General features: G+C 41.8%; 1 protein-coding gene across 1 annotated transcript; it reads left to right on the top strand.

Annotated features, from left to right (window-relative positions):
* Positions 1–1974: 1974 nt before the first annotated feature.
* On the top strand, positions 1975–25233 carry LOC145428700 (ankyrin repeat and death domain-containing protein 1A-like). Its single transcript, XM_080301261.1, has 8 exons — positions 1975–2126; positions 2211–2309; positions 2778–2876; positions 2976–3074; positions 5442–5537; positions 21418–21610; positions 23240–23371; positions 23566–25233. The coding sequence occupies exons 2-8, from the start codon at positions 2217–2219 to the stop codon at positions 23625–23627; spliced, it is 774 nt and encodes a 257-aa protein (XP_080157387.1). The 5' UTR covers positions 1975–2126; positions 2211–2216; the 3' UTR covers positions 23628–25233.
* The last annotated feature ends 562 nt before the right edge of the window (positions 25234–25795 follow it).

Genomic DNA, 25795 nt, shown 5'->3' with positions numbered 1-25795 from the left:
CACAACACTGATGCTCTTTACAGGAAGGGTCAGAGCAGACGCTACCTGCTGAGGCGGCTGAGGTCATTTGGAGTCCAGGGAGCGCTTTTAAAGACCTTCTATGACTCTGTGGTGGCATCTGTCATTTTTTACAGTGTGGTTTGTTGGAGCAGCAGTTTATCTGCAGCTGAGAGGAAGAGGTTGGATAAACTCATGAGGAAGGCCAGCATCCAGGTAAGGAAATTTCAAAAAGTTGATTCTGTTCATCTGGATGTAGTGTTTTCAGTGGAAGAAATGTTTTGTCACTCATCCAAGGCACCTAAAAAAGCTCCAGCCGATCCAGGAAAGAAGGATCGGCTAAGCAATCCTTCTTTCCTGGATCGGCTAAGCAAAAACCCTTAGTGATCCCGTATGTATCAGGAGTATCAGAACAATTGGGGCGATCGTGGCTCAAGAGTTGGGAGTTCGCCTTGTAATCAGAAGGTTGCCGGTTCGAGCCCCGGCTTGGACAGTCTCGGTCGTTGTGTCCTTGGGCAAGACACTTCACCCGTTGCCTACTGGTGATGGTCAGAGGGCCCGGTGGCGCCAGTGTCCGGCAGCCTCGCCTCTGTCAGTGCGCCCCAGGGTGGCTGTGGCTACACCGTAGCTGCCATTACCAGTGTGTGAATGTGTGTGTGACAGGATATGTAAAGCGCTTTGGGGTCCTTAGGGACTAGTAAAGCGTAAAGAGCCCATACATCTCTATGACAACCGTGTGCCCACCCCTGAAGCCACCCATTCTGCCATCCCAAACCAATCCCACCATCAAGAACAGCGTCCCACAGGGAGCAAGGCTTTGCAAGCCATAGACCCAGATGAACGGATGCCCCCCAGATCCAGCACCTCTGGACAGGGTGCAGGAAACAGGGTTGTTATAAAGGGTTTAACAGAAGTGTTGCATTAATTGTTTAGGAATTATAGAAATTTTTATACTCTTTTAAACCTTTGAGGCTCAAAAGCATTTGGATACATGGCAGCCAAGCAGTTTTGTGGCCATTTAAGACTTTTCCCATAATTATTCTATCAGTAATTAAGCAGAGATATAGAGATAAGTGTTGAACTTACATTTAGTAGATGTCCAGTGAAACCCTTTGTATGAGGTCCAAAGAGATGCTGACACAAGCGAAGGCTAAGATTGAACAAATTACAGAAATTGTAATTGCCAAAACACTTGTGTACCTAACTGTGTGTTGTGTTGCAGACCAGAGCAGCCTTATGATGTCCAGAACCTTAAAGAAGGGTGAATCCTATCAATCAGTGGGTCCTGCCACTGAAGCATTTTTCTTGTTTTCTTTTTAGCCATCCACTCACCCATTCAGGGTCATTGATGGGCTGGAGCCTATCTCACCTCCATGGGGAGAGATGCAGGGTATACCTTGAACAGTCTGCCAATCTGTTACAGTGCTAACACAGAGAGGCAGACAACCATTTACACTTGGCATTGGGTAGCTGTTTACTGGAACACTTAATATGAGTTTTAAGGAGATGTTGATGAAGCAACAGAAGCCATCATTAAATGAAAAACTAAATAAACATATCAGAGAGAGATTAAAAAGTTTTATGAGGAGCCAAAATAACATTTGGGACATTTTCAACCAGAAGGAATATACTAGCCAGCTCAGACAGTTTACAACAAGGTGTACACCACTGGTTACGCTCAAGAACAGGAAGACCAGATTTGAATTTGCCAAAAAATAAAAGAACTTTCACAGCATGGGGAAAAACTATTAGTAATGTTAGTTTATGTGGTTTCCTCAGTAAACTGGGTGAGGTAGCTGACTCCTAATCACAGCGATTTCTCTAGTTTCAAGTAGCCTGGCCCTTTGACCCAGGACCTGTTGGCCTTGCAAGACCCTTCTAAGCAAAAATGATTCCTACTCACCAAACTCTTGGGATCACTCAAGCATTTTGAACCTGAAAAAACACATTTCTTCATGCTTGTGAATAATAAGCTTTAAACTGTAAAAACCTTTGACCTTGATTGTACCTGTTGTATTGTGTTGTTGTAGGATGATCTCACACCATTGCACACGGCAGCTGACGGAGGTCACTATGAATGCGTTAGACTTCTGCTGGATTCTGGCTGTAATGTCAATGCACAAACTAATGTATGCTTGTTTACTTAAATATGCAATTCAAGAGTGGGTTGGCAGTGTTATTTTCATGAATTAATATTTATCTTCTGTCTGTAGAGAAAAATGAATGCTCTCCATTATGTGGCACAGCATGGTCATGACAGAGAGGCCAGCTTGCTGCTGAAGGCAGGAATCAATGTAGATGCTATAAACAATGTAAGCACTGTTAGCTATCTCCGGAAAAAAATAATTATGATAATTCTTTTAAAGTACCCATATGCAAAAGAAATAGAAGAAATTTATAAAAGACTTGCATAAGATTTGGCTTACTTCATATAAGGCTTATATGATTTACTCATGAAAGTGGCCACTTTCTCATTACTTTCATATATTGTTTTAGTAAGTATCCAAAACAAGTTTCATTTATATAATTTATCAAAGGATCTTATATCTGTTTTCACTCTTGTATGCTTTTCACACAAGTTTCACATAACACAAAGCTTTATAAGATTTATATATATCTTTTCCATATGGGTATTCTTACACAGTGGTATGTTAGCATGTTAGCATTTTGGTGCATAAAATGAAGAAGAAATCTAAAATTAGGCAGTAAACACTTGTAAACGTTTTAAAAGTTAATATCATAGAGAGCAGCTTTTTAATACCTGTTTCTCTTTGAAACAGCAACACTGCACACCACTCCACCTGGCTGTTTTCAACAATCACACAAAAGTTGTACGATTGCTTATCGATGCTGGCAGCAACCTGAATGCCACTGACATTGTAAGTACAAAGTTCCACAGCCACATGAACACAATGCATAATAAAATGTCCTATAATACAGTAATTTTACTTAATGGTTGTCTGTCATGTGGGCGACAGAGGCAGCAGACCGCACTACACATTGCCTCAGAACATGGCTGGCATGACCTGGCTGAGATGATGCTGATTTCTAGAGTTAGTCTCAGTCTAACTGATAAGGTACCACACACAGCTTCACACAGAATATTATGTACACTGCTCAAAACAATAAATGGAGTACTAAAGTCACACATCAGACCTTAAAAAATATTCATGTTACTTTGACGTACGTTTTGAAATTCATTGAAAACAAGAAGGGGTCAGGGGTCACAAAGGTCAGTGAAAACCATAATCATCAGCCTTTTGAAGGCTGGATGAGATGGTGGATGGTGGTGGGGGGATCTCCTCCCAGATTTGGATGAGGGATTCAGGTGTGTGAAACATGAGGGCCAGGCAGTGACATCAGTGTCTTCATCATTATATAATTGCCAGGTCACTGGGTATTGCCCTGCAACACAAACCCAGGACCGAGTGCATTAAGACAAGCTCTGAGGATTTCATCCCAGCAGTAAGGGTACTGTTGGCTAGCATGGTTAATGATAAAGGAGCTTTACACAACATAATTTACCAATTCAAACCTGCATACACGCAATTCTATCTAGCATTCACACTGCGATGAACTTTCAGCTCTGGCCTGTCTCCTACTATCTGCTCCTCACTCTTCAGACTGTGCTGGGAAACACAGGCTACGTCCACACTAAAATTTGAAAATGGCGTTTTTGTCTGAAAACGCTCCTCGTCCACACTATCGTTTTCAGTCGTTTTCACAGAGTTGTGCGTCCACATTGAAACAGCCGAAAACGCTTCCGTTCCAGTCCTGCGCATGCGTGAAACGCAAGAAGATTCGGCCTGCCTCATTTCCGTCTGCCATTTATTTACTTTTCCGGCTCTTTGAAACGTCGCGGCAAATGTTGAGGAAAAGCACCGAGTTTTTTAAATGGACTAACAATGAGCTGGAGTTGTTGCTGCGAGTAACACAAAAGTACAAAGTTGCAAAAGCGAGTGAGAGTTAAAGAATTTGAAGAAAAGCTCTGGAGCACGTACAGACTGATATTAATCTTTAATAGCGCTGTCAAAACTGAGAGCAAACAAAACAAACGCTGTATAATGCCCTCCGCTATCTTAGTTTGATTGGTCACATGACTGCATCACATCACTAAAATGTGTCATCGTTTTTGAAAAGGCTCGGGATTCGCTGTCCACACTGCAACACGAAAACGGCTTTGGATAGCGTTTTCAAAACGCTGCGTTTTCCTTCACCGAAAACGGCGTCTCAGTGTGGACATGGCCACAGTGTAACCTGGATGTGCTGCAGGTACTCTCTCATCAAACCAGTACTGACGAGGATATCAAAAAGCAATTCTAGGAGAGAATAATGGTCTGTCCCATCACCTGCAGAATCATTTACTTTATGGAGATTGTCTTGGAACTGTAAGAGCAGTTTGGCGAGGAAGAACAGCTAGCAGGTCCAGCGAGCATGTGGTGTGGAGGTTAGCTGGATAACTCAAAGTCAGTCAGTTAAATCGAACAACACATTTATTTGATGTTAGCAACATAAGACCATACAAGCCAAGTCTCCACGGCTCTACTCTGTCCGTACGTACATGTGCGGAGATGGGTAGTCACCGGCGCCAGCCCGTTACAAAGGTATGGTTTCTCTCAGAACAGACACACAAGCATGTAATGGCTGCCACACTATACTCACACACCCACTACGAGACTCCCCCAACTACTACAGTTGTTAAAAGTCCGCTTGTTCATTGTAACTGTTTATACTACGTTACCCATGATGCACCTCGGTATCTGTACTTCCGGTTGGGAACGTGTTCAGCGCAGTTCTGCACAGATGAGAGGTGTGTCGGAGGATAACGTATTTACTTGCATTCCTGTATGACCACACACACCCATATACACACTCACACCCCCTTTACCTGCATGTGAATACTGTAATGCCTCCCTACCAACGCTGTACATCCTGTTGATGTCATCTGCCACCTCCTTAGTAAAGTAGGGCAACCCCCTCTAGTGGTGCTATAACACAGTAAGGTTTGTCTTGGAACGTCTTCAGTACACCTGTTTGATTTGCACCAAAAAAAGGTGAAATTAATTGATTCACTTACACTTCCGAAGACGACAGCTTGATATCCGTAAAGTTTAACTTGTGGTTGATGATCAAGTGTTCCTTTACTTTTTTGAGCTGTGTATTTCACATTGTACACTAACAAATAAAAACAGTTTTCAGTTGGTGCATTGATCCTTCTATATCATATTAATTAAGATCTTTGTTACGCTAGTCTTAAGTAGAATATTTATCTTTTTTCACACCATTTGAAACCTTGATGCGTAGTTCACTTTTTCTTTGTCCGGACAAAGTTAATCTTGTAGCACAGCATCATGATAACTGTTTTAGTATAGATTCAGATCTATGACACTCATAGCTGTGTCTTCTAACAAAGCAATGCTTTTCTGGCCATCTAATGTACACAGCAGGGAAAAACATGTCTGGAAGTGGCAGCAAGAGGAAACCATGTCGTCCTGGTGGACATGATAATTAAAGCTGACCGTTTTTCTAAATGGGAGAAGGTAAGTGTTGCTAACGCTATATTAATACTAAATACACTCTCCTTATATGAAATCTGTGCTCATATTCGATAAATACATTTTCACTCTTTTCCAGCATATCAGCACCCATGTCCTGTTGAGTTTTTCACATTATATACATATTAATTGTTTTGGATTTTGTAATAAAAAAAAATCCTGGCATACAGGCATAGTTATAAAGAACGAGAACAACTCAGAGCATACACTATGACTAGGTCTCCAAGATGCTTAAAACATAAGAAATCAGGAAGGGGCATGTAAAGGAATTTCTTTTACTTATGTATTAATCACATTATTTTATTGTATGATGCTTTGGTGCCACTGGATTTTAACATGTCTCACACTCATACAGTAAGACAAATGGTGGGGGTGTAGTAAGGAAGTTGGGGGAAGCAGACGACTCCACAGGAAGAGTCTTTTGTGTCTTTGAGGACTCTGGGAGGCAGCAAGGGAGTGTGAAACAGCTGTGTACTGCCTTTTGTTCCTGGAGATATTTAACTGAGAGCCATGCTGGGCTCAGACTCTGCTGACCGTCTGTCCCGCGGTCATGCAGGGACTTCATCAAGCTTGGTTGTCTGTTCTTTGTGTGTTTGATTAAAGAATGTTAGCTACCGCTCACCGCTCGTCTGCAGGCTTTATTTAAATGGAAAACTTCCACAACAGCCAACAAAAAGCTTTTTGCTAAAAAAAAGATTCAGAGCAGAAGTTTTTTGCACTGCATTTTAAAATGAAAACATATTGCATTTATTTACAATTAAAGACACAGAGCAGAAAGTGTGTTACTGTTTTACATCCACAGACACACAAGAAAAGAAGCAGGCAACATGAGGTCAAGTTATGGCAATTTTATTTGTGCATTTCAGTTTTTAAAAAACAAGCAAACGTCCCAAGAAGAAGGATGGGGTGAAAGAAAGGTGGAGATTTTAACATTAGGAGGAAGAAACTATTGATGCTGCTGAGTCAGTTCTTTCTCAGCAGTCTGCTCCAGAATCCCCTCCTGTCCTCAGCTTGCTTTTCTTTTTCTTTTGCCTTCAGTTCGTTTAAGGTCTTGTTGAGCTGCTCCTCGGCATCTTTAAATTTTTCTTTCAGCTGCTGTTTGGCCAGTTTCCCTTTGTGTTTGAGGAGCTCTTTAGCTTCCTTTTTGTGCTTTCGCATTTCTTTCAGTGCGTCTTTGCAGTCTTTCTTGGTCACCGTCATTTCTTTCTTGAATACCTTCACCTCAATTTTCTCTTCTGCAAGTTCTTCTTGTACTTTCATCAGTTCTTCTTCATGTTTTCAGTGTGACTCTTTGTATCTTCCATTTCTTTCTTTGCTTCCTGTATTTTCATTTTCTCTTCCTCCAACACTTTTTGAGCTTCCAACAATTCTTTCTTCAAATTTTCAATCTCATTTTCTGCCTCATCTTTACGTCTTTTCTCCTCTTCAAGTTGTTGCTTTACATGCAGTAATTCCTTCCTTAGTGTTTCAGCTTCAGCTGTTACATTTGCAGCGTCTTGAGTTGCCAACTGCATTTTCTTTTTTCCCTCTTCAAAAGCTTCCTGCACCTCCTGTAATTCCTGCATCACATTTCCTGCCTCCTTCTTTGCAGTTTGATATTTATTGTTGGCTTCTTGTGCTGTGCTTTTCTCTTCCTCCAATGCTTTTTGAGCTTCCAACAGTTCTTTCTTCATCTTTTCATTCTCCTTTTCTGCCTGTTGTTTTCCCATTTTCTCTCCTTTAAGTTTGAGACTCACATGCAGTAATTCCTGCAATACTACATCAGTTTCAAACTTTGAATCTTTAGCTTCTCCTCTTGATTTTTCTGCCTCTTCTTTTAATTTGATATTTTCAGCCTGTATCATTTGAAGTTCTTCTTGCAGGTTAATCAGCTGTACTGAATTGTGAGGTGAAGCACTCGCCGATCCTCTTCTCGTTCTCCCTCGATTCATTTTGGCCTTTTAAACAAAGGAGCCAACGTTTTGTAGAGGAGTGAAGTGAAGTTTTCGATGTTTCTTCGTCAACTGTCGTTTGTCCTGCACAGAGATGCTGCTGTAGATGTGTCTCTAGCTGTGTCTGGATACAATGAAACATGCTGGAACTAAGTGCTTGTGTTGCACAGTTCTACTGAACATTCCATTTCATGCATGCTCCGCCCACATGGTCAGGAATGTCAGGTGCTGCATCGCCAAAGGCTGCTCCCGTTGCCTAGCAATAACAGCTGTTTACTTTTGGGGTCTGGTTCATTATTTAATAAAGAAAACATGTCCAAGTATTGGGTGCTGAGGCTCAGCGCATATTCTAGCCTGCTGTGTGGGTGGGCAGCTAGAAATCACTGGTGGGCAACATGAGTGAGGAGAAAACTGGAGCAGCCAAGCAGGGAGCTGCAGGTTGCTGGTTTGAGTCTCTGTTCAGATGCTGGTGTCTCCTCTCTCTGAGATGTCTGCAAACAGTCCCAGATAAAACAATAAGGATAATAAACAAACACGTGACTAAAATAACAGTTATGACTCTGATGTGTTTCATGTGTAGCAGGATGGCCTCTATACAGCAGTCGCTGCAAGCATCCACATCGCCACACTCACTTTTCTTTAAGCAGGCGTGCTGGGCTCCTCCTAAGCAAAGTTTGAAACTTCATTTCCTTCATGCTGGTGAACTTTTTACCAAATATTTTCATCAAAGCTTCTCCATCACTGACAGGGATTGTTTGGATCTTCACACTCATCTCCACCAACCCTAAAAAATGAGTCTCACTTTGCTCATATAATGCCAGGAGTGTCTCCATATTCCACAAAAGTCTGTGCAAACATGTAACAGTATCCCATATTCATATGAATATTATTGATATTATAACAAAAGCTGTCACCAACACAATTGTCACAAGTGCTTTTTTTTATTAGTTATTGCAAATGCTTGATTGCAGTTCTTGCTAGATGACAAAACCACGTATTAGGTTTAGAAGGAAATGACTTTTTCTACATGAGGTAAAGTTGGAGCTGTTTCCCCAAACTAAATTAAATCATCATTTGAAAAACTACAATCTGTATTTACTCTGAACATCTGTGTTAACATTTGAAATTGGAAACATGTAAGTGTAACAAACATGTTAAAACATAAGAAATCAGGAAGGGGCATGTATAGGAATTTCTTTTACTTATGTATTAATCACATTATTTTATTGTATGATGCCTTGGTGCCACTGGATTTTAACATGTCTCACACTCATACAGTAAGACAAATGGTGGGGGTGTAGTAAGGAAGTTGGGGGAAGCAGACGACTCCACAGGAAGAGTCTTTTGTCTCTTTGAGGACTCTGGGAGGCAGCAAGGGAGTGTGAACCTTAAGGTGTGAAACAGCTGTGTACTGCCTTTTGTTCCTGGAGATATTTAACTGAGAGCCATGCTGGGCTCAGACTCTGCTGACCGTCTGTCCCGCGGTCATGCAGGGACTTCATCAAGCTCGGTTGTCTGTTCTTTGTGTGTTTGATTAAAGAATGTTAGCTACCGCTCACCGCTCGTCTGCAGGCTTTATTTAAATGGAAAACTTCCACAACAGCCAACAAAAAGCTTTTTGCTAAAAAAAAGATTCAGAGCAGAAGTTTTTTGCACTGCATTTTAAAATGAAAACATATTGCATTTATTTACAATTAAAGACACAGAGCAGAAAGTGTGTTACTGTTTTACATCCACAGACACACAAGAAAAGAAGCAGGCAACATGAGGTCAAGTTATGGCAATTTTATTTGTGTGTTTCAGTTTTTAAAAAACAAGCAAACGTCCCAAAAAGAAGGATGGGGTGAAAGAAAGGTGGAGAGAGGGGGAAGAAACTATTGATGCTGCTGAGTCAGTTCTTTCTCAGCAGTCTGCTCCAGAATCCCCTCCTGTCCTCAGCTTGCTTTTCTTTTTCTTTTGCCTTCAGTTCGTTTAAGGTCTTGTTGAGCTGCTCCTCGGCATCTTTAAATTTTTCTTTCAGCTGCTGTTTGGCCAGTTTCCCTTTGTGTTTGAGGAGCTCTTTAGCTTCCTTTTTGTGCTTTCGCATTTCTTTCAGTGCGTCTTTGCAGTCTTTCTTGGTCACCGTCATTTCTTTCTTGAATACCTTCACCTCAATTTTCTCTTCTGCAAGTTCTTCTTGCACTTTCATCAGTTCCTTCTTCATGTTTTCAGTGTGACTCTTTGTATCTTCCATTTCTTTCTTTGCTTCCTGTATTTTCATTTTCTCTTCCTCCAACACTTTTTGAGCTTCCAACAATTCTTTCTTCAAATTTTCAATCTCATTTTCTGCCTCATCTTTACGTCTTTTCTCCTCTTCAAGTTGTTGCTTTACATGCAGTAATTCCTTCCTTAGTGTTTCAGCTTCAGCTGTTACATTTGCAGCGTCTTGTGTTGCCAACTGCATTTTCTTTTTTCCCTCTTCAAAAGCTTCCTGCACCTCCTGTAATTCCTGCATCACATTTCCTGCCTCCTTCTTTGCAGTTTGATATTTATTGTTGGCTTCTTGTGCTGTGCTTTTCTCTTCCTCCAATGCTTTTTGAGCTTCCAACAGTTCTTTCTTCATCTTTTCATTCTCCTTTTCTGCCTGTTGTTTTCCCATTTTCTCTCCTTTAAGTTTGAGACCCACATGCAGTAATTCCTGCAATACTACATCAGTTTCAAACTTTGAATCTTTAGCTTCTCCTCTTGATTTTTCTGCCTCTTCTTTTAATTTGATATTTTCAGCCTGTATCATTTGAAGTTCTTCTTGCAGGTTAATCAGCTGTACTGAATTGTGAGGTGAAGCACTCGCCGATCCTCTTCTCGTTCTCCCTCGATTCATTTTGGCCTTTTAAACAAAGGAGCCAACGTTTTGTAGAGGAGTGAAGTGAAGTTTTCGATGTTTCTTCGTCAACTGTCGTTTGTCCTGCACAGAGATGCTGCTGTAGATGTGTCTCTAGCTGTGTCTGAATACAATGAAACATGCTGGAACTAAGTGCTTGTGTTGCACAGTTCTACTGAACATTCCATTTCATGCATGCTCCGCCCACATGGTCAGGAATGTCAGGTGCTGCATCGCCAAAGGCTGCTCCCGTTGCCTAGCAATGACAGCTGTTTACTTTTGGGGTCTGGTTCATTATTTAATAAAGAAAACATCTCCAAGTATTGGGTGCTGAGGCTCAGCGCATATTCTAGCCTGCTGTGTGGGTGGGCAGCTAGAAATCACTGGTGGGCAACATGAGTGAGGAGAAAACTGGAGCAGCCAAGCAGGGAGCTGCAGGTTGCTGGTTTGAGTCTCTGTTCAGATGCTGGTGTCTCCTCTCTCTGAGATGTCTGCAAACAGTCCCAGATAAAACAATAAGGATAATAAACAAACACGTGACTAAAATAACAGTTATGACTCTGATGTGTTTCATGTGTAGCAGGATGGCCTCTATACAGCAGTCGCTGCAAGCATCCACATCGCCACACTCACTTTTCTTTAAGCAGGCGTGCTGGGCTCCTCCTAAGGAAAGTTTGAAACTTCATTTCCTTCATGCTGGTGAACTTTTTACCAAATATTTTCATCAAAGCTTCTCCATCACTGACAGGGATTGTTTGGATCTTCACACTCATCTCCACCAACCCTAAAAAATGAGTCTCACTTTGCTCATATAATGCCAGGAGTGTCTCCATATTCCACAAAAGTCTGTGCAAACATGTAACAGTATCCCATATTCATATGAATATTATTGATATTATAACAAAAGCTGTCACCAACACAATTGTCACAAGTGCTTTTTTTTATTAGTTATTGCAAATGCTTGATTGCAGTTCTTGCTAGATGACAAAACCACGTATTAGGTTTAGAAGGAAATGACTTTTTCTACATGAGGTAAAGTTGGAGCTGTTTCCCCAAACTAAATTAAATCATCATTTGAAAAACTACAATCTGTATTTACTCTGAACATCTGTGTTAACATTTGAAATTGGAAACATGTAAGTGTAACTGTTATGGCCCTGTCCATAATCTGTTTTGGTGGCTGTTGTTGTCTGTTCCTTTAAGTCTTTGCAGGTCCCGGAGTGGATGAGCTGACGGCTGCTGATTGGTCCCCTGGCCATGTGATCTTCTTCAAATCCCTCACCAGCAGTTGTCCCGGGGCAGCCACTGACAGCAGCAGCAGACCTGACCCTGGCCTCCAAAACCTGAGACTTTTGTGCCTGTGACTTTGTGCGACTTTTTTGGAGTTTTGTATATAGTGTGTACATTAGTTTTCATTGTAAATAGCCTTGTAAATAGCACTGCAACAGAAGGGGTGAGCTGCCTTATTGTTTTTCCTTGCACTGTTTTCTCCTGTTTATTTCAGTTAGGGAGTTAGGTGTAGCGCTTGTCTTTTGTTTGATATTTGATTTCACATAGGGTTGTAGATAACACCTCCTCCTGACTTAGCTTGTTTTGTTTGTTATTTTGGCCTTTGTTCACCCCGGAGCTTCATTTTTGCAGTGCAGAAAAATAAATCACGATTCACTAAGAAATTGGTTTCCCTTTGTGTATGGTTTTGGGGACCAGGGCGGGGCAATTCTTTCAAACTTGTGTTGCGTTCCTGTACCCCTAGACTGGGGCGTAACATAAAGTGGGGGTGCGCGCTCGCTTGCCCGTGCAGGGGGTTACTATGATTCTGGGGAATGATCTAGCCAAAGGGAAAGTTTTCCCGATCCCTGAAGTAATTGAAAACCCCGTCGATGATTTTGATTTTGTTTCCGAGTCTGCTGCTGACAGTCTGCCCTCTGTTTTTCCTGCCTGTGTTGTCACACGCGCCCACAAGCGTAAATATGGTGATGTTGACTTGTCTGACTCTTTTCTATGTTCTGAAGCTGTTCCTGAGAAAGCCGAACTGCCTGTGGAAAAAGCTGAAAAATGTGTGTCTGATAAACTGCTACCCGCTACACCTGACCTGTCTTTTGAGGTAAACAAAACAGATTTTATTCATGCGCAACAGAATGACCCGACTTTGGCCAAATGTTTACTTGCCTCAAATTCAAGCGATCAGAATCCCCGTGTCTACAGCATTGAAAATGATGTGTTAATGCGCAAATGGCATCCTCCCTCCTCTAGTGATCTTGGCTGGAACGTATTTCAACAAGCAGTTGTACCGCAAAATTTCCGACACCAAGTACTCAGCCTAGCACATGACAGTTTCTCTGGACATTTAGGAATTAGGAAGACCTACCTTCGTATTCTGCGTCACTTTTTCTGGCCAGGTTTGAAGACTGATGTGACCAAATATTGCCGCTCTTGCCACGTTTGCCAGGTCAGCGGAAAACCCAACCAGGTTATTCCTCCTGCTCCATTGCATCCAATCCCAGCCTTAGGCGAACCATTTGAGCACATAATCATCGATTGTGTAGGTCCGCTTCCAAAAACCAAGTCAGGACATCAGTACCTCTTGACTTTAATGTGCGCCGCCACACGCTTCCCCGAGGCTATTCCGTTACGCACTATCAAAGTCAAAGCCATTGTCAGAGCATTAGTAAACTTTTTCTCCCTTTTCGGTTTGCCTAAATCAGTTCAAACAGACCAAGGGTCTAACTTCATGTCCAAGATATTCGTTCAAGTCTTAAAATCGCTATCCATCAAGCATCAAAAGTCCAGTGCGTACCACCCCGAATCACAGGGTGCTCTTGAGCGTTTCCACCAGACTTTGAAAACCATGATGAGGAAGTTCTGTCTCGAGTCAGGAAGAGAGTGGGACGAAGGTCTGCCACTTCTCCTTCTAGCGGTGAGGGAGAGTGTGCAGGAGTCCACGGGTTTCAGTCCCGCAGAGCTGGTGTTTGGACACACAGTGCGTGGTCCCCTGCGGCTGGTTAAAGAGAGATATCTGTCCGACACAGCTACCCCCGAGCAGAACGTATTAGATTACGTAAGTTGTTTTAGGGAGCGTCTGCATAAAGCATGCGAAATTGCACGCGAGGCTCTTTCCGCGTCTCAGGAAAAAATGAAAAGGAAATTCGACAAAAAGTCCGTGCAGAGAAAATTTGAAGTGGGTGACAAAGTGTTGACTCTCCTACCCGTTCCTGGATCCTCTCTCCAGGCAAAGTTCTGTGGGCCCTATACTGTCCAAGAGAAACTGAGTGACACAGATTATGTTATAGGTACCCCAGACCGTAGGAGAAAGCGTCGTGTGTGTCATGTTAATCTGATGAAGCCTTATTTTGTTCGTGATGCAGGTGTAAACTCCTCCTCATCCCCCGCTGCGCTGTCTGCCGTGTCGGTAGTTGTGCCAGCATCCCCGTCTCAGTATAGCCCAGAAAGTGATGGCTTAGCTTTCGTTTGTGCTGAGGGTTGCTCCCGACTCAGAAACTCTGAAGTATTGGATAAGTTGAATTCCCACCTAAAACATTTAGATGAGGCTGCCCAGACCGATGTGTGTTCTCTGATCAATACTTACCCATCTCTGTTTGCTGACACTCCGTCTCGCACTACTGTCCTCGAACATGACATAGATGTAGGTGACCACCCTCCGATCAAACAACACGCTTATCGTGTGAACCCTACCAAACGTGCACTTTTTCAGCAAGAAGTTTCCTACTTGCTGGAAAATGGTCTTGCTGTCCCTAGTTCGAGTGCCTGGAGTTCCCCATGCCTTCTTGTGCCGAAGGAAGACAAAACTCCACGTTTTTGTAGTGATTTTCGCAAGGTGAACAGTGTGACCAAACCCGACTCCTACCCTCTTCCCCGCATGGAAGATTGTGTGGATAGGGTTGGCTCCGCAAAGTTTGTCACCAAACTGGATTTATTAAAGGGTTATTGGCAAGTTCCCCTCACTCCGCGTGCATCTGAAATTTCTGCTTTTGTCACTCCTGATCACTTCCTCCAATACACCGTCATGCCTTTTGGCCTTCGAAATGCCCCTGCCACATTCCAACGCCTTATGCACATTGTCTTAGGTGGTGTCACAAACTGTGAAGTGTACTTAGACGACATTGTAGCCTATTCAGAGACTTGGTCAGATCACCTTGGAACACTCACGGAGATTTTTGAAAGATTAAAAGAGGCATCCCTTACCCTAAATCTTGCCAAATGTGACTTTGGTAAGGCCACTGTGACTTATCTAGGGAAGCAGGTGGGTCAGGGACAGGTGCGCCCCCTGCTGGCTAAAATCCAGGCTATCCTAGATTTCCCTGTGCCTCGCACTAGACGTGAGCTTCGCCGGTTCCTTGGTATGGCCGGCTATTATCGTGGCTTCTGTAAGAATTTTGCAGATGTAGTTGCACCTCTCACCAGTCTCACAAGTGTGTCAAAACCATTTGTATGGTCCCCCACATGCCAGAATGCTTTTGAGTCTGCCAAAGCTCTCCTCTGCAGCACACCAGTACTTGCCGCTCCTGTTTTCACACATCCGTTTAAACTTGAGGTGGATGCCAGCGCCAACGGTGCAGGTGCGGTACTGTTGCAGGAGGATAGACAGGGTGTTGATCACCCAATTGGTTACTTTTCGAAAAAATTCAACTCCCACCAACAGAAATACAGCACCATTGAAAAAGAAGCCCTCTCTCTATTGCTTGCTCTACAGCATTTCGAGGTCTATGTCGGTTCCAGTTCAGCACCTGTCATTGTTTACACAGACCACAACCCCCTCGTGTTTTTGACCCGAATGCAAAATTCTAACCAAAGGCTCATGAGATGGTCCCTCTTAGTACAAGATTTCAATCTGGAGATCCATCACAAGAAAGGGACAGAGAATGTACTGGCAGATGCGCTGTCACGTGGTTTTCGGAACCCCTAAGCGCCAAACATCTTTAGGGGAGATGTTTGGTCTTGGGAAGGGGGGTGTTATGGCCCTGTCCATAATCTGTTTTGGTGGCTGTTGTTGTCTGTTCCTTTAAGTCTTTGCAGGTCCCGGAGTGGATGAGCTGACGGCTGCTGATTGGTCCCCTGGCCATGTGATCTTCTTCAAATCCCTCACCAGCAGTTGTCCCGGGGCAGCCACTGACAGCAGCAGCAGACCTGACCCTGGCCTCCAAAACCTGAGACTTTTGTGCCTGTGACTTTGTGCGACTTTTTTGGAGTTTTGTATATAGTGTGTACATTAGTTTTCATTGTAAATAGCCTTGTAAATAGCACTGCAACAGAAGGGGTGAGCTGCCTTATTGTTTTTCCTTGCACTGTTTTCTCCTGTTTATTTCAGTTAGGGAGTTAGGTGTAGCGCTTGTCTTTTGTTTGATATTTGATTTCACATAGGGTTGTAGATAACACCTCCTCCTGACTTAGCTTGTTTTGTTTGTTATTTTGGCCTTTGTTCACCCCGGAGCTTCATTTTTGCAGTGCAGAAAAATAAATCACGATTCACTAAGAAATTGGTTTCCCTTTGTGTATGGTTTTGGGGACCAGGGCGGGGCAATTCTTTCAAACTTGTGTTGCGTTCCTGTACCCCTAGACTGGGGCGTAACATAACAAACATGTTAAAACATAAGAAATCAGGAAGGGGCATGTAAAGGAATTTCTTTTACTTATGTATTAATCACATTATTTTATTGTATGATGCCTTGGTGCCACTGGATTTTAACATGTCTCACACTCATACAGTAAGACAAATGGTGGGGGTGTAGTAAGGAAGTTGGGGGAAGCAGACGACTCCACAGGAAGAGTCTTTTGTGTCTTTGAGGACTCTGGGAGGCAGCAAGGGAGTGTGAAACAGCTGTGTACTGCCTTTTGTTCCTGGAGAAGGTATTTAACTGAGAGCCATGCTGGGCTCAGACTCTGCTGACCGTCTGTCCCGCGGTCATGCAGGGACTTCATCAAGCTTGGTTGTCTGTTCTTTGTGTGTTTGATTAAAGAATGTTAGCTACCGCTCACCGCTCGTCTGCAGGCTTTATTTAAATGGAAAACTTCCACAACAGCCAACAAAAAGCTTTTTGCTAAAAAAAAGATTCAGAGCAGAAGTTTTTTGCACTGCATTTTAAAATGAAAACATATTGCATTTATTTACAATTAAAGACACAGAGCAGAAAGTGTGTTACTGTTTTACATCCACAGACACACAAGAAAAGAAGCAGGCAACATGAGGTCAAGTTATGGCAATTTTATTTGTGTGTTTCAGTTTTTAAAAAACAAGCAAACGTCCCAAGAAGAAGGATGGGGTGAAAGAAAGGTGGAGATTTTAACATTAGGAGGAAGAAACTATTGATGCTGCTGAGTCAGTTCTTCCTCAGCAGTCTGCTCCAGAATCCCCTCCTGTCCTCAGCTTGCTTTTCTTTTTCTTTTGCCTTCAGTTCGTTTAAGGTCTTGTTGAGCTGCTCCTCGGCATCTTTAAATTTTTCTTTCAGCTGCTGTTTGGCCAGTTTCCCTTTGTGTTTGAGGAGCTCTTTAGCTTCCTTTTTGTGCTTTCGCATTTCTTTCAGTGCGTCTTTGCAGTCTTTCTTGGTCACCGTCATTTCTTTCTTGAATACCTTCACCTCAATTTTCTCTTCTGCAAGTTCTTCTTGTACTTTCATCAGTTCCTTCTTCATGTTTTCATTGTGACTCTTTGTATCTTCCATTTCTTTCTTTGCTTCCTGTATTTTCATTTTCTCTTCCTCCAACACTTTTTGAGCTTCCAACAATTCTTTCTTCAAATTTTCAATCTCATTTTCTGCCTCATCTTTACGTCTTTTCTCCTCTTCAAGTTGTTGCTTTACATGCAGTAATTCCTTTCTTAGTGTTTCAGCTTCAGCCGTTACATTTGCAGCGTCTTGTGTTGCCAACTGCATTTTCTTTTTTCCCTCTTCAAAAGCTTCCTGCACCTCCTGTAATTCCTGCATCACATTTCCTGCCTCCTTCTTTGCAGTTTGATATTTATTGTTGGCTTCTTGTGCTGTGCTTTTCTCTTCCTCCAATGCTTTTTGAGCTTCCAACAGTTCTTTCTTCATCTTTTCATTCTCCTTTTCTGCCTGTTGTTTTCCCATTTTCTCTCCTTTAAGTTTGAGGCCCACATGCAGTAATTCCTGCAATACTACATCAGTTTCAAACTTTGAATCTTTAGCTTCTCCTCTTGATTTTTCTGCCTCTTCTTTTAATTTGATATTTTCAGCCTGTATCATTTGAAGTTCTTCTTGCAGGTTAATCAGCTGTACTGAATTGTGAGGTGAAGCACTCGCCGATCCTCTTCTCGTTCTCCCTCGATTCATTTTGGCCTTTTAAACAAAGGAGCCAACGTTTTGTAGAGGAGTGAAGTGAAGTTTTCGATGTTTCTTCGTCAACTGTCGTTTGTCCTGCACAGAGATGCTGCTGTAGATGTGTCTCTAGCTGTGTCTGGATACAATGAAACATGCTGGAACTAAGTGCTTGTGTTGCACAGTTCTACTGAACATTCCATTTCATGCATGCTCCGCCCACATGGTCAGGAATGTCAGGTGCTGCATCGCCAAAGGCTGCTCCCGTTGCCTAGCAATAACAGCTGTTTACTTTTGGGGTCTGGTTCATTATTTAATAAAGAAAACATGTCCAAGTATTGGTGCTGAGGCTCAGCGCATATTCTAGCCTGCTGTGTGGGTGGGCAGCTAGAAATCACTGGTGGGCAACATGAGTGAGGAGAAAACTGGAGCAGCCAAGCAGGGAGCTGCAGGTTGCTGGTTTGAGTCTCTGTTCAGATGCTGGTGTCTCCTCTCTCTGAGATGTCTGCAAACAGTCCCAGATAAAACAATAAGGATAATAAACAAACACGTGACTAAAATAACAGTTATGACTCTGATGTGTTTCATGTGTAGCAGGATGGCCTCTATACAGCAGTCGCTGCAAGCATCCACATCGCCACACTCACTTTTCTTTAAGCAGGCGTGCTGGGCTCCTCCTAAGGAAAGTTTGAAACTTCATTTCCTTCATGCTGGTGAACTTTTTACCAAATATTTTCATCAAAGCTTCTCCATCACTGACAGGGATTGTTTGGATCTTCACACTCATCTCCACCAACAGTGGCGTGTCTAGAAAATTTTTGTTGGGGGGGCCAGGTAGGGGCACAGATTTGGAGAAGGGTGGCAGATTTAATTGGCAGATAATGTTTAAAAAAAAAATTCTACCAACCCTTAACCATAATTCAATAATCCTATAAACCTAATAACCAAATGCACTTTTAACTTTTATTAGAATGAGATTTTAACCACTACGGTGCAAAGTTTTTAGATACTGCGTTGATAAAGTACAAGAGATACAATCAGTGCTTTGTCAGTGTTTACTCAGCATTCAAGGACATCAATATTTGCATAGTATTTTTACTGACATGTAGTGCACATATGTTTTGGGCAAAAACATTTTTGAATATTAAAATATGAACATTTGTAACAAACAATTGACAAATTAGCCAATGCCAATGCAAAACTTTATCTGCCTGTTAAAAAAAGAAGATAATCTTCTCACAAACTGGTGTTTGATTTTGAAACAGGAAAAAAGTGGGGAAACAAATGAAAAGACTAACATTTGAATAAAACCTGAAAGCAAGTAAATACTTTCTATGCTGCCTTATGGTAAACTTTGGTAATATTGATAAAGAACAACACTGGCTGATGATAAAATACAGTCAGCTGGCATGGTGACACTGCCAGTATTAACCTGCAGGGCTGGACTGGGACAAAAAAATTGGGCATTTTTACTACAGACCGACCCACCAGGTAGTAAAGCCATAAAGACTTTGAATGAAAACAAATGCTGTTGTGACAGTGATGTACAGTCTTGTTGGTATATGTATGATTTCTATACATTTTACGTCAGATAAAAACTTTGGTTGTAAGATTTAGATAATTATTTAATAAAAACTAGGTATTTTAAATGAGAATAAGAAAGAAAAGTATTTCTTTGTGCCCACCTTTCCCTGTTAATGCCCTACCTGGCCCCCTGGCAAAACTTTGCTAGACCCGCCCCTGCACAGTTACCAGCTGTCAGCTACATAAAAAAGGATCCTGGTGTTATTTATCTCTCAGAAACAGTTCATAACTTCCCTTCAACTCATTCATGTCACCTAAAAGGTAAACCTGTTTCTCCATCACCTGTTCAGCTCTGATGATTCAGTAAGGACATCTCCTGGTTTCATCTTCATGTTTCCCTCTCACCACATATCTAAACAGACATCATGACCAGCAGCTTTACAGCTGTGGCTCCAGCAAACATCAGCTGATACTAGAAATTAATATTAAATACATTCTAACAACAGCCGATCAAGCTTAAACGTGCTGCTGTTGTTTAGCGCGACATCCGCTGGTTTCCTCTTTCTGGCACAAAGTGGGCGATAAACAAACAAGAGAGAAAAGCCGATCAGCTGATCATTGATCAGTTTCATGATTGAAGTAGCAACAGGAGAGGGAGGGGGAGAGAATGAGAGAAGAGGCAGCTGTGCAGCGTAACGACAGAATAAATCCAGCTTTGTGTCTTTTTCCATTCTAGCTGAAGTTCGGGACAAACTGCGTCTCTTCTCAGCTCAATACGAAACGCGTAATATTTTCTCTGAATGAGGGACCATTCCATTTTTTTAAGGAGCCGTTGGCAACTCTACTAACCTTATGAATAAAATAAAGTTCACTATCAGTAACATCATAGCACCCACCCAGCTGTATAAAAACTCCAAGCTGGCTAGAACGCAGTATGAGTTATTGCAACTGACAGTAAAAAGTCAGCAACATGAAAATAAACTCCACCTAAACTTGGTTTATATCTGACCCAGATAGACTGCAGGTCATAACTTCTTACCTGAAGTTCAGTTCACCTGACACTCGGACTGGTGGCTGCTTCGGGTCTCTCCTACTGCCTCCCCTTCCCTCATCCACCTGTTGCCTCTGTGGAAGCCCCGTCATAGCCACCACCAAACAACGGAGTTATTGCTACACATCGACCTGCATCTGGCCAATCCACCACCTCTCATTGTTCATGCCATTACAAAAAAAATAAAAAATAAGTCACTGGGGATATGCCCGGTATGCCCGATGGCCAGTCCAGCTATGTTAACCTGCAACCAAATTTGCAGCTCCATACAGCAATGTTACGACTTAGATTATATCTTATAACTCATAACTCGTATGTTAGCTCCACTCAGTAGCATACTGTCTGAAATATTCCACAGCTGCAATAATTCTTTAAGTGTTATTTTTTTTCCTTGGTATTCTAATTTCACCGAAGTTTACTAAACTCAACAAACTTAATATTACTTACCGGGACATTTATTCTGTCCTCATTTTCTTTCACCGAAAAATTGTTTCCTGCAGTGCCATCTTTCGTGCTTCGCTCTCCTACCTTTGCTAACGTGATGCGCATAGCGCAGAAGCCGATGCTGCTTTCACTTACACTCGGATATCTGAGCGTCACCGTGAAAACATAATCGGACATTTGATATTTGATTGAATTTTATTGTTTTGCCTTTGGGGTGGCACCTGGGGTGGCCAGTCTGGTTTGGGGGGTGGCCTGTGCCCCCCCAGGCCACCCCGCTGGACACGCCATTGTCCACCAACCCTAAAAAATGAGTCTCACTTTGCTCATATAATGCCAGGAGTGTCTCCATATTCCACAAAAGTCTGTGCAAACATGTAACAGTATCCCATATTCATATGAATATTATTGATATTATAACAAAAGCTGTCACCAACACAATTGTCCCAAGTGCTTTTTTTATTAGTTATTGCAAATGCTTGATTGCAGTTCTTGCTAGATGACAAAACCACGTATTAGGTTCAGAAGGAAATGACTTTTGGAGGTAGCAAGGGAGTGTGAAGCTTAAGGTGTAAAACAGCTGTGTACTGCCTTTTGTTCCTGGAGAAGGTATTTAACAAACCAGCTAAGTATCTTGTAAATTCTTTGTGCTAGTTTTAAAAGTAAGAGGTACTGAGAGTTTGTTTTCTTTGTACATCATATGCATAAAACGTGATAACATCCTTTTAACTTCGAACGACTCACAAAACTTTCTCCCTGTTGAATTCAGGATCACGGGGGATGTGAGCAGGTAAGAAGACCTCTGAGCTTCAAACAGGACCATCAGCCAGAGACACAGCACTTCCGTTCTGTCTTATGGACCCTCGCCACAAAGCATCTGTGTTATGGGGAGTGGAAGATTCTCGCTCAGCATTGGGACTTTAGTGAAGCACATATACAAGCTATAGAACAACAGTGGACAGGTGAGCAGTGCTGAGTTCCTAAAAAAATTATTGACAGTTTTATTGCTATTTTTATTACCTTTTTTGTACTTGTTGGGTTTTTTCATATATATATATATATATAAATCTTTACACAGGAAATCATACAAGTTTGAAAAACTGTAATATAAGGCCTGTAATGTCCAGAACCATAGAAGCACTGTTTCATGGGTCCAGTGATTTTATTGAAAATAAATTCTCAAATTTGGCACTGACTGATTCACTCTACAGCATTCTGAGTACCTGAGGTGATTAACTCTGGTCTAGGTCAATTTTAACCCAGATCAAGAATTCTTTCTACAATTCTACTACAACAAATGAACTACAGATCTATTTAGAATATATGGATAGTCTGACATGAGTAAATGGATGCTTAATCCTTAATATTTCAGAGAGCAGATGGTGTTGTTTTTCTTTTGGTTTTTTTACAACATCACTTTTTTTGTAGAAAAACGTCTATTATCATACAATATCTTGTCTTATAATGATGACCTGAAGCACAACTACAACTGCCTATACCTGATACCTGAATCTTGGTTAACCAGAGAGATAAAAGCCAGGAGAATAAACCAGATGTTCTCCACTGAACTACCCAAAGTATAGTCTGAATGGCAGCAGAACAAAATGAGAACAGCCCCGCCAACGCTGGAGACAGAGCAATACTGAAGAGTATATGTAAGAAGGATGCAACACATAACAGAAATGCTCAGTGCCTAGTGGATCTAAGAGCAGACTGCAACAACCTCCCTGAAAGGATCCAGTAACCATCACAGTGGCAGACATGTCAAGCAGAGGGATTGGACAGCACCATTCCCTGCCATGTTTAACACCTACTGGATAGGGAAGCTAACAAGCTAACTCCATTAGCATCCTGCAGCACAAATGAACCAGGTGCTAATGGTTGAGACCCACCCGGAATGTCTAACCGAAGGCTGTCCTGATCCCCAAGGATCCCAAGAAGGGGCCGGTCCCATCCAACTACTGGCCAATAACTTGGCTAAACTGCCCACCAGATTGCCCTCCTCCTGAATGGTAGATACTGTACCTCCGTCCATCCAAACCCACACTTGTCCTTGTTGGACATAGTTGGATATAATTGCTAATCTTTCTCTTTGGGTAGATTGGTCCTCCAACCAAGAGCAGTCTCTCCAAGATGACAGCAGTTTGCAACATGGATTGTAATAAGTTTTTCAGCTTTTGTACACTGTTGCAAGAGTTACATTCTGGGCACAGCTTTTTTCTTTAATTCCAAATGCCAGATCTTTGACACCTTGCTTTTAAACTCTATTTGACTTTTAACCTGTTGAACCTTTTTTTTAATTTAAAGTTGAACTTTAAATAAAATATTAAATTATATAAAATAAAATATTGTTTCATTTTGTTGGAGCACTTAAAATGTAAGATATCAGGATGTCATTCAGCTTTGCTTACTGGCCAAGTACCTCGCTTGCTTAACGCTGGTCTGTGGTTACAATACAGACCCAGTGGACTATATGAACTAGTTAGTTACTGTGATTCTATAAATGTTCTGATGGTATAAGAACTGTCTACAGTGACTGTGTTTAACTAAAAGTTCAGATGGATAATGCTTGATATAAATCTAAATTGAAGGTAAGAAAAGCTTCAAAGATCATGGTCACCGGATGCTGTTAATCTGGCTTCATGGAGTGCTCGTAGCTGGAGAAAACCCTACCAAAAGCCTCTATGAGGGGTTGGTGGAAATCTCCCGGACAGATTTGGCAGGTGAGCTAATCAGGGAGGTCACTTCCTTTCACTGGTCAGACTATTTGTCAGTTTTAACAGTCATACAATATTAGTTAACAATATTTCTCCACAGAAAGACCAATAATGCCGTAAGACTGTTTTTCTGTTTGTTCACTGGAATGTGTCTACTTTTTTTTCTTTTCTCTGTTTTCCTCTTCTGGTTTGTTATCCAGAGTTCATCCGACAGAAGGCAAACTCCCAGACCAGCTCTCCTAAAATGTGCTGCGTAATGTGACGGCAACAAGTTTATGCTTATCATCGAGCTATTGTGTTAGCTTTGTTAAAACTTTCTTTATTTAAAGAAATAAAAATGTTATTTTCTATAAATAAAATTACATGATTTGAATTGTGAGTCACATAATGGTTTACATTTTTTAATGAAAGATAGGTGTGTAGCAGCCAGGGGAAAGTTGCTCTCTATTTATTTCTTTTTTTTTTGCCGTGCAATTTTGTCAGGTTTTCTCTACTGCAGCACTTGAACTGTGTTTACCTAGAAGGGCTGTAACAACAGCCTTGCACTGCTGCAGATTTCCATGTGCTGCATCCCATGCCAGTTATCCACACACAAAGAAAGGACAAGACAAGCTGCCCCTAACCTACCCAAAATGCCCCACGCCTGCTGCTTAGGTGTGGGATTTTGCTTCCCCCAAAGGTCCTTGAGGTTCCTGAGATTCCCTAAAGCGCAGATCGTACCTCCCAACATGGGCCAGCTCGCTCCACATGATAGTGCATCCGAGGAGGCGTGGACCCCCCTGCGGAGGCGTGGACCCCCCCTGCGCATGGAGAGACCAAACCATGAAACTGGCGACTCCGGGCACTGGTGCTCCATACTCCTTGCAGGCCCCCTGCATCCCAGACCCCAAACCCCAAGACCCTCACACCAACACTAGTTCACTGGATCTAAGACAGAGCCCAGCTCCTAACAAAAAGCGCCCCTCACAATGATGCTTTACAACACTGCATCTGATGTTTTGTGTTGCACTTGATGTTGTAAGGCTTGGATGCAGCTGCTTGGCCATATAAACCCATTCCATGAAGCCCTCTATGCACTGTTGTCGAGCTAATCTGTAGGCCACATGAAGTTAATATTTGCCTCTCTGCCCTTTGTCCTCCCCTCAAACCGGCTGTCACTCCCTAAGCCGTGGTCTGCTGGAGGTTTCTTCCTGTTAAAATGGAGTTCTTCCTCCACACTGACTCCAGGTGCTTGTTAACAGGGGCTCATCTTACTGTTGGGGTTTATTGTAGGGTCTTTATCTTAAACATAAAGCACCATGAGGCGACTGTTGTTTGGATTTGGTACTGTATAAACAAAATTAAAGTGACAGTCCAAAATAAAGTCATTTTAATGAAATTCTTATTTACTCATTGTGAATAAAGTACAGCAGTACATAACACATTTGATTGATGATTGGTGGTTGATTTATTTAAACTAATATAATCATCCTGCTGCAACCAGGTTTCTGTAAGTCAGAGTAAATCAATTTGTTGATCAATTATTAATTCTTGTACTAACAGAGAGAGCAAACCCCAAGTTAGCAGTTCAGTCAACAGTAAAGCAACATGGAGCGAAGGCGGTGTGCATTTCACTTACTCTTTTGACTGGCCTTACTCTTACTTTGAGGAGAGTAATACTGGGAAAATAATATTGTTTTTCTCACTGAAAGCCATTTCCACTCTGTTTGACTGTTACTTAAGTAGATTAACCTTTGGTTTTATATCTTTTTGTCAGGAAAATACTAGTACAAGACTGAGTTCATATCTTTACTTGTTAAATGTGTATTTTTGACCTGTAGACTTGTAGGATTTGTGGAATAAAGAAACAAACTTACTAGAAATGAAAATGAATGTTTATTTTTGTTCATTTTTTAGTATTTCATACAGCTGACTAGCAATTACACAAGCGTGATTGGGATTAAGTCAATGGACAGGTGAAAAGTATAGACAATGATACATTTTCATTTCTCATTTTAAACAAAGCTATTTCAGGCAAATTTGAAAAGCATAAAATTCAAGCTGCATCAATCTCTCCCATCTCTTGGTTGTCTGTGGAAACAGAAAGAAGATGTTACACATATGTAGTATCTGCACAAAAAAATCACAAACACAGGCTGTAAATTGAGGAGATGTGTTCGTCTGGTGTTCTGGTTTATATGCCTTTCACTCATCCCAGCTACATGCTTCTGACCCTGATCAATTAAAATATATGACATTTCATTGTTTTTTGTTTTAAACCAAATGTTTCCACTAAAGTTATCCTGACAAAGCTTTAATTGGTAAAATAAATGTATAGGAACATGATTTTCTATTATAATGAAGTAAACAAAATTCGAAAACATCCGAGCTTATTTACTTACTTTTTCTAGAACAACTTGTTCCTTTGCACAGGTATGGGCACATTTGAGC

Source organism: Astatotilapia calliptera, chromosome 1, assembly GCF_964374335.1.
Source record: "Astatotilapia calliptera chromosome 1, fAstCal68.1, whole genome shotgun sequence".
Classification (NCBI taxonomy): Eukaryota; Metazoa; Chordata; class Actinopteri; order Cichliformes; family Cichlidae; genus Astatotilapia; species Astatotilapia calliptera.
This window is presented reverse-complemented; position numbering and strand designations above follow the sequence as displayed.

What these genes read in the sequence shown, in the direction of transcription:
- LOC145428700 (XM_080301261.1), top strand. Translation starts at nt 2,217, where the DNA reads ATGAATGCTCTCCATTATGTGGCACAGCATGGTCATGACAGAGAGGCC. An exon ending in GTTTTTCTAAATGGGAGAAG is followed by an intron (nt 5,538 to 21,417) that starts GTAAGTGTTGCT and finishes TGTTGAATTCAG; the next exon opens with GATCACGGGGGATGTGAGCA. An exon ending in TATAGAACAACAGTGGACAG is followed by an intron (nt 21,611 to 23,239) that starts GTGAGCAGTGCT and finishes TCTAAATTGAAG; the next exon opens with GTAAGAAAAGCTTCAAAGAT.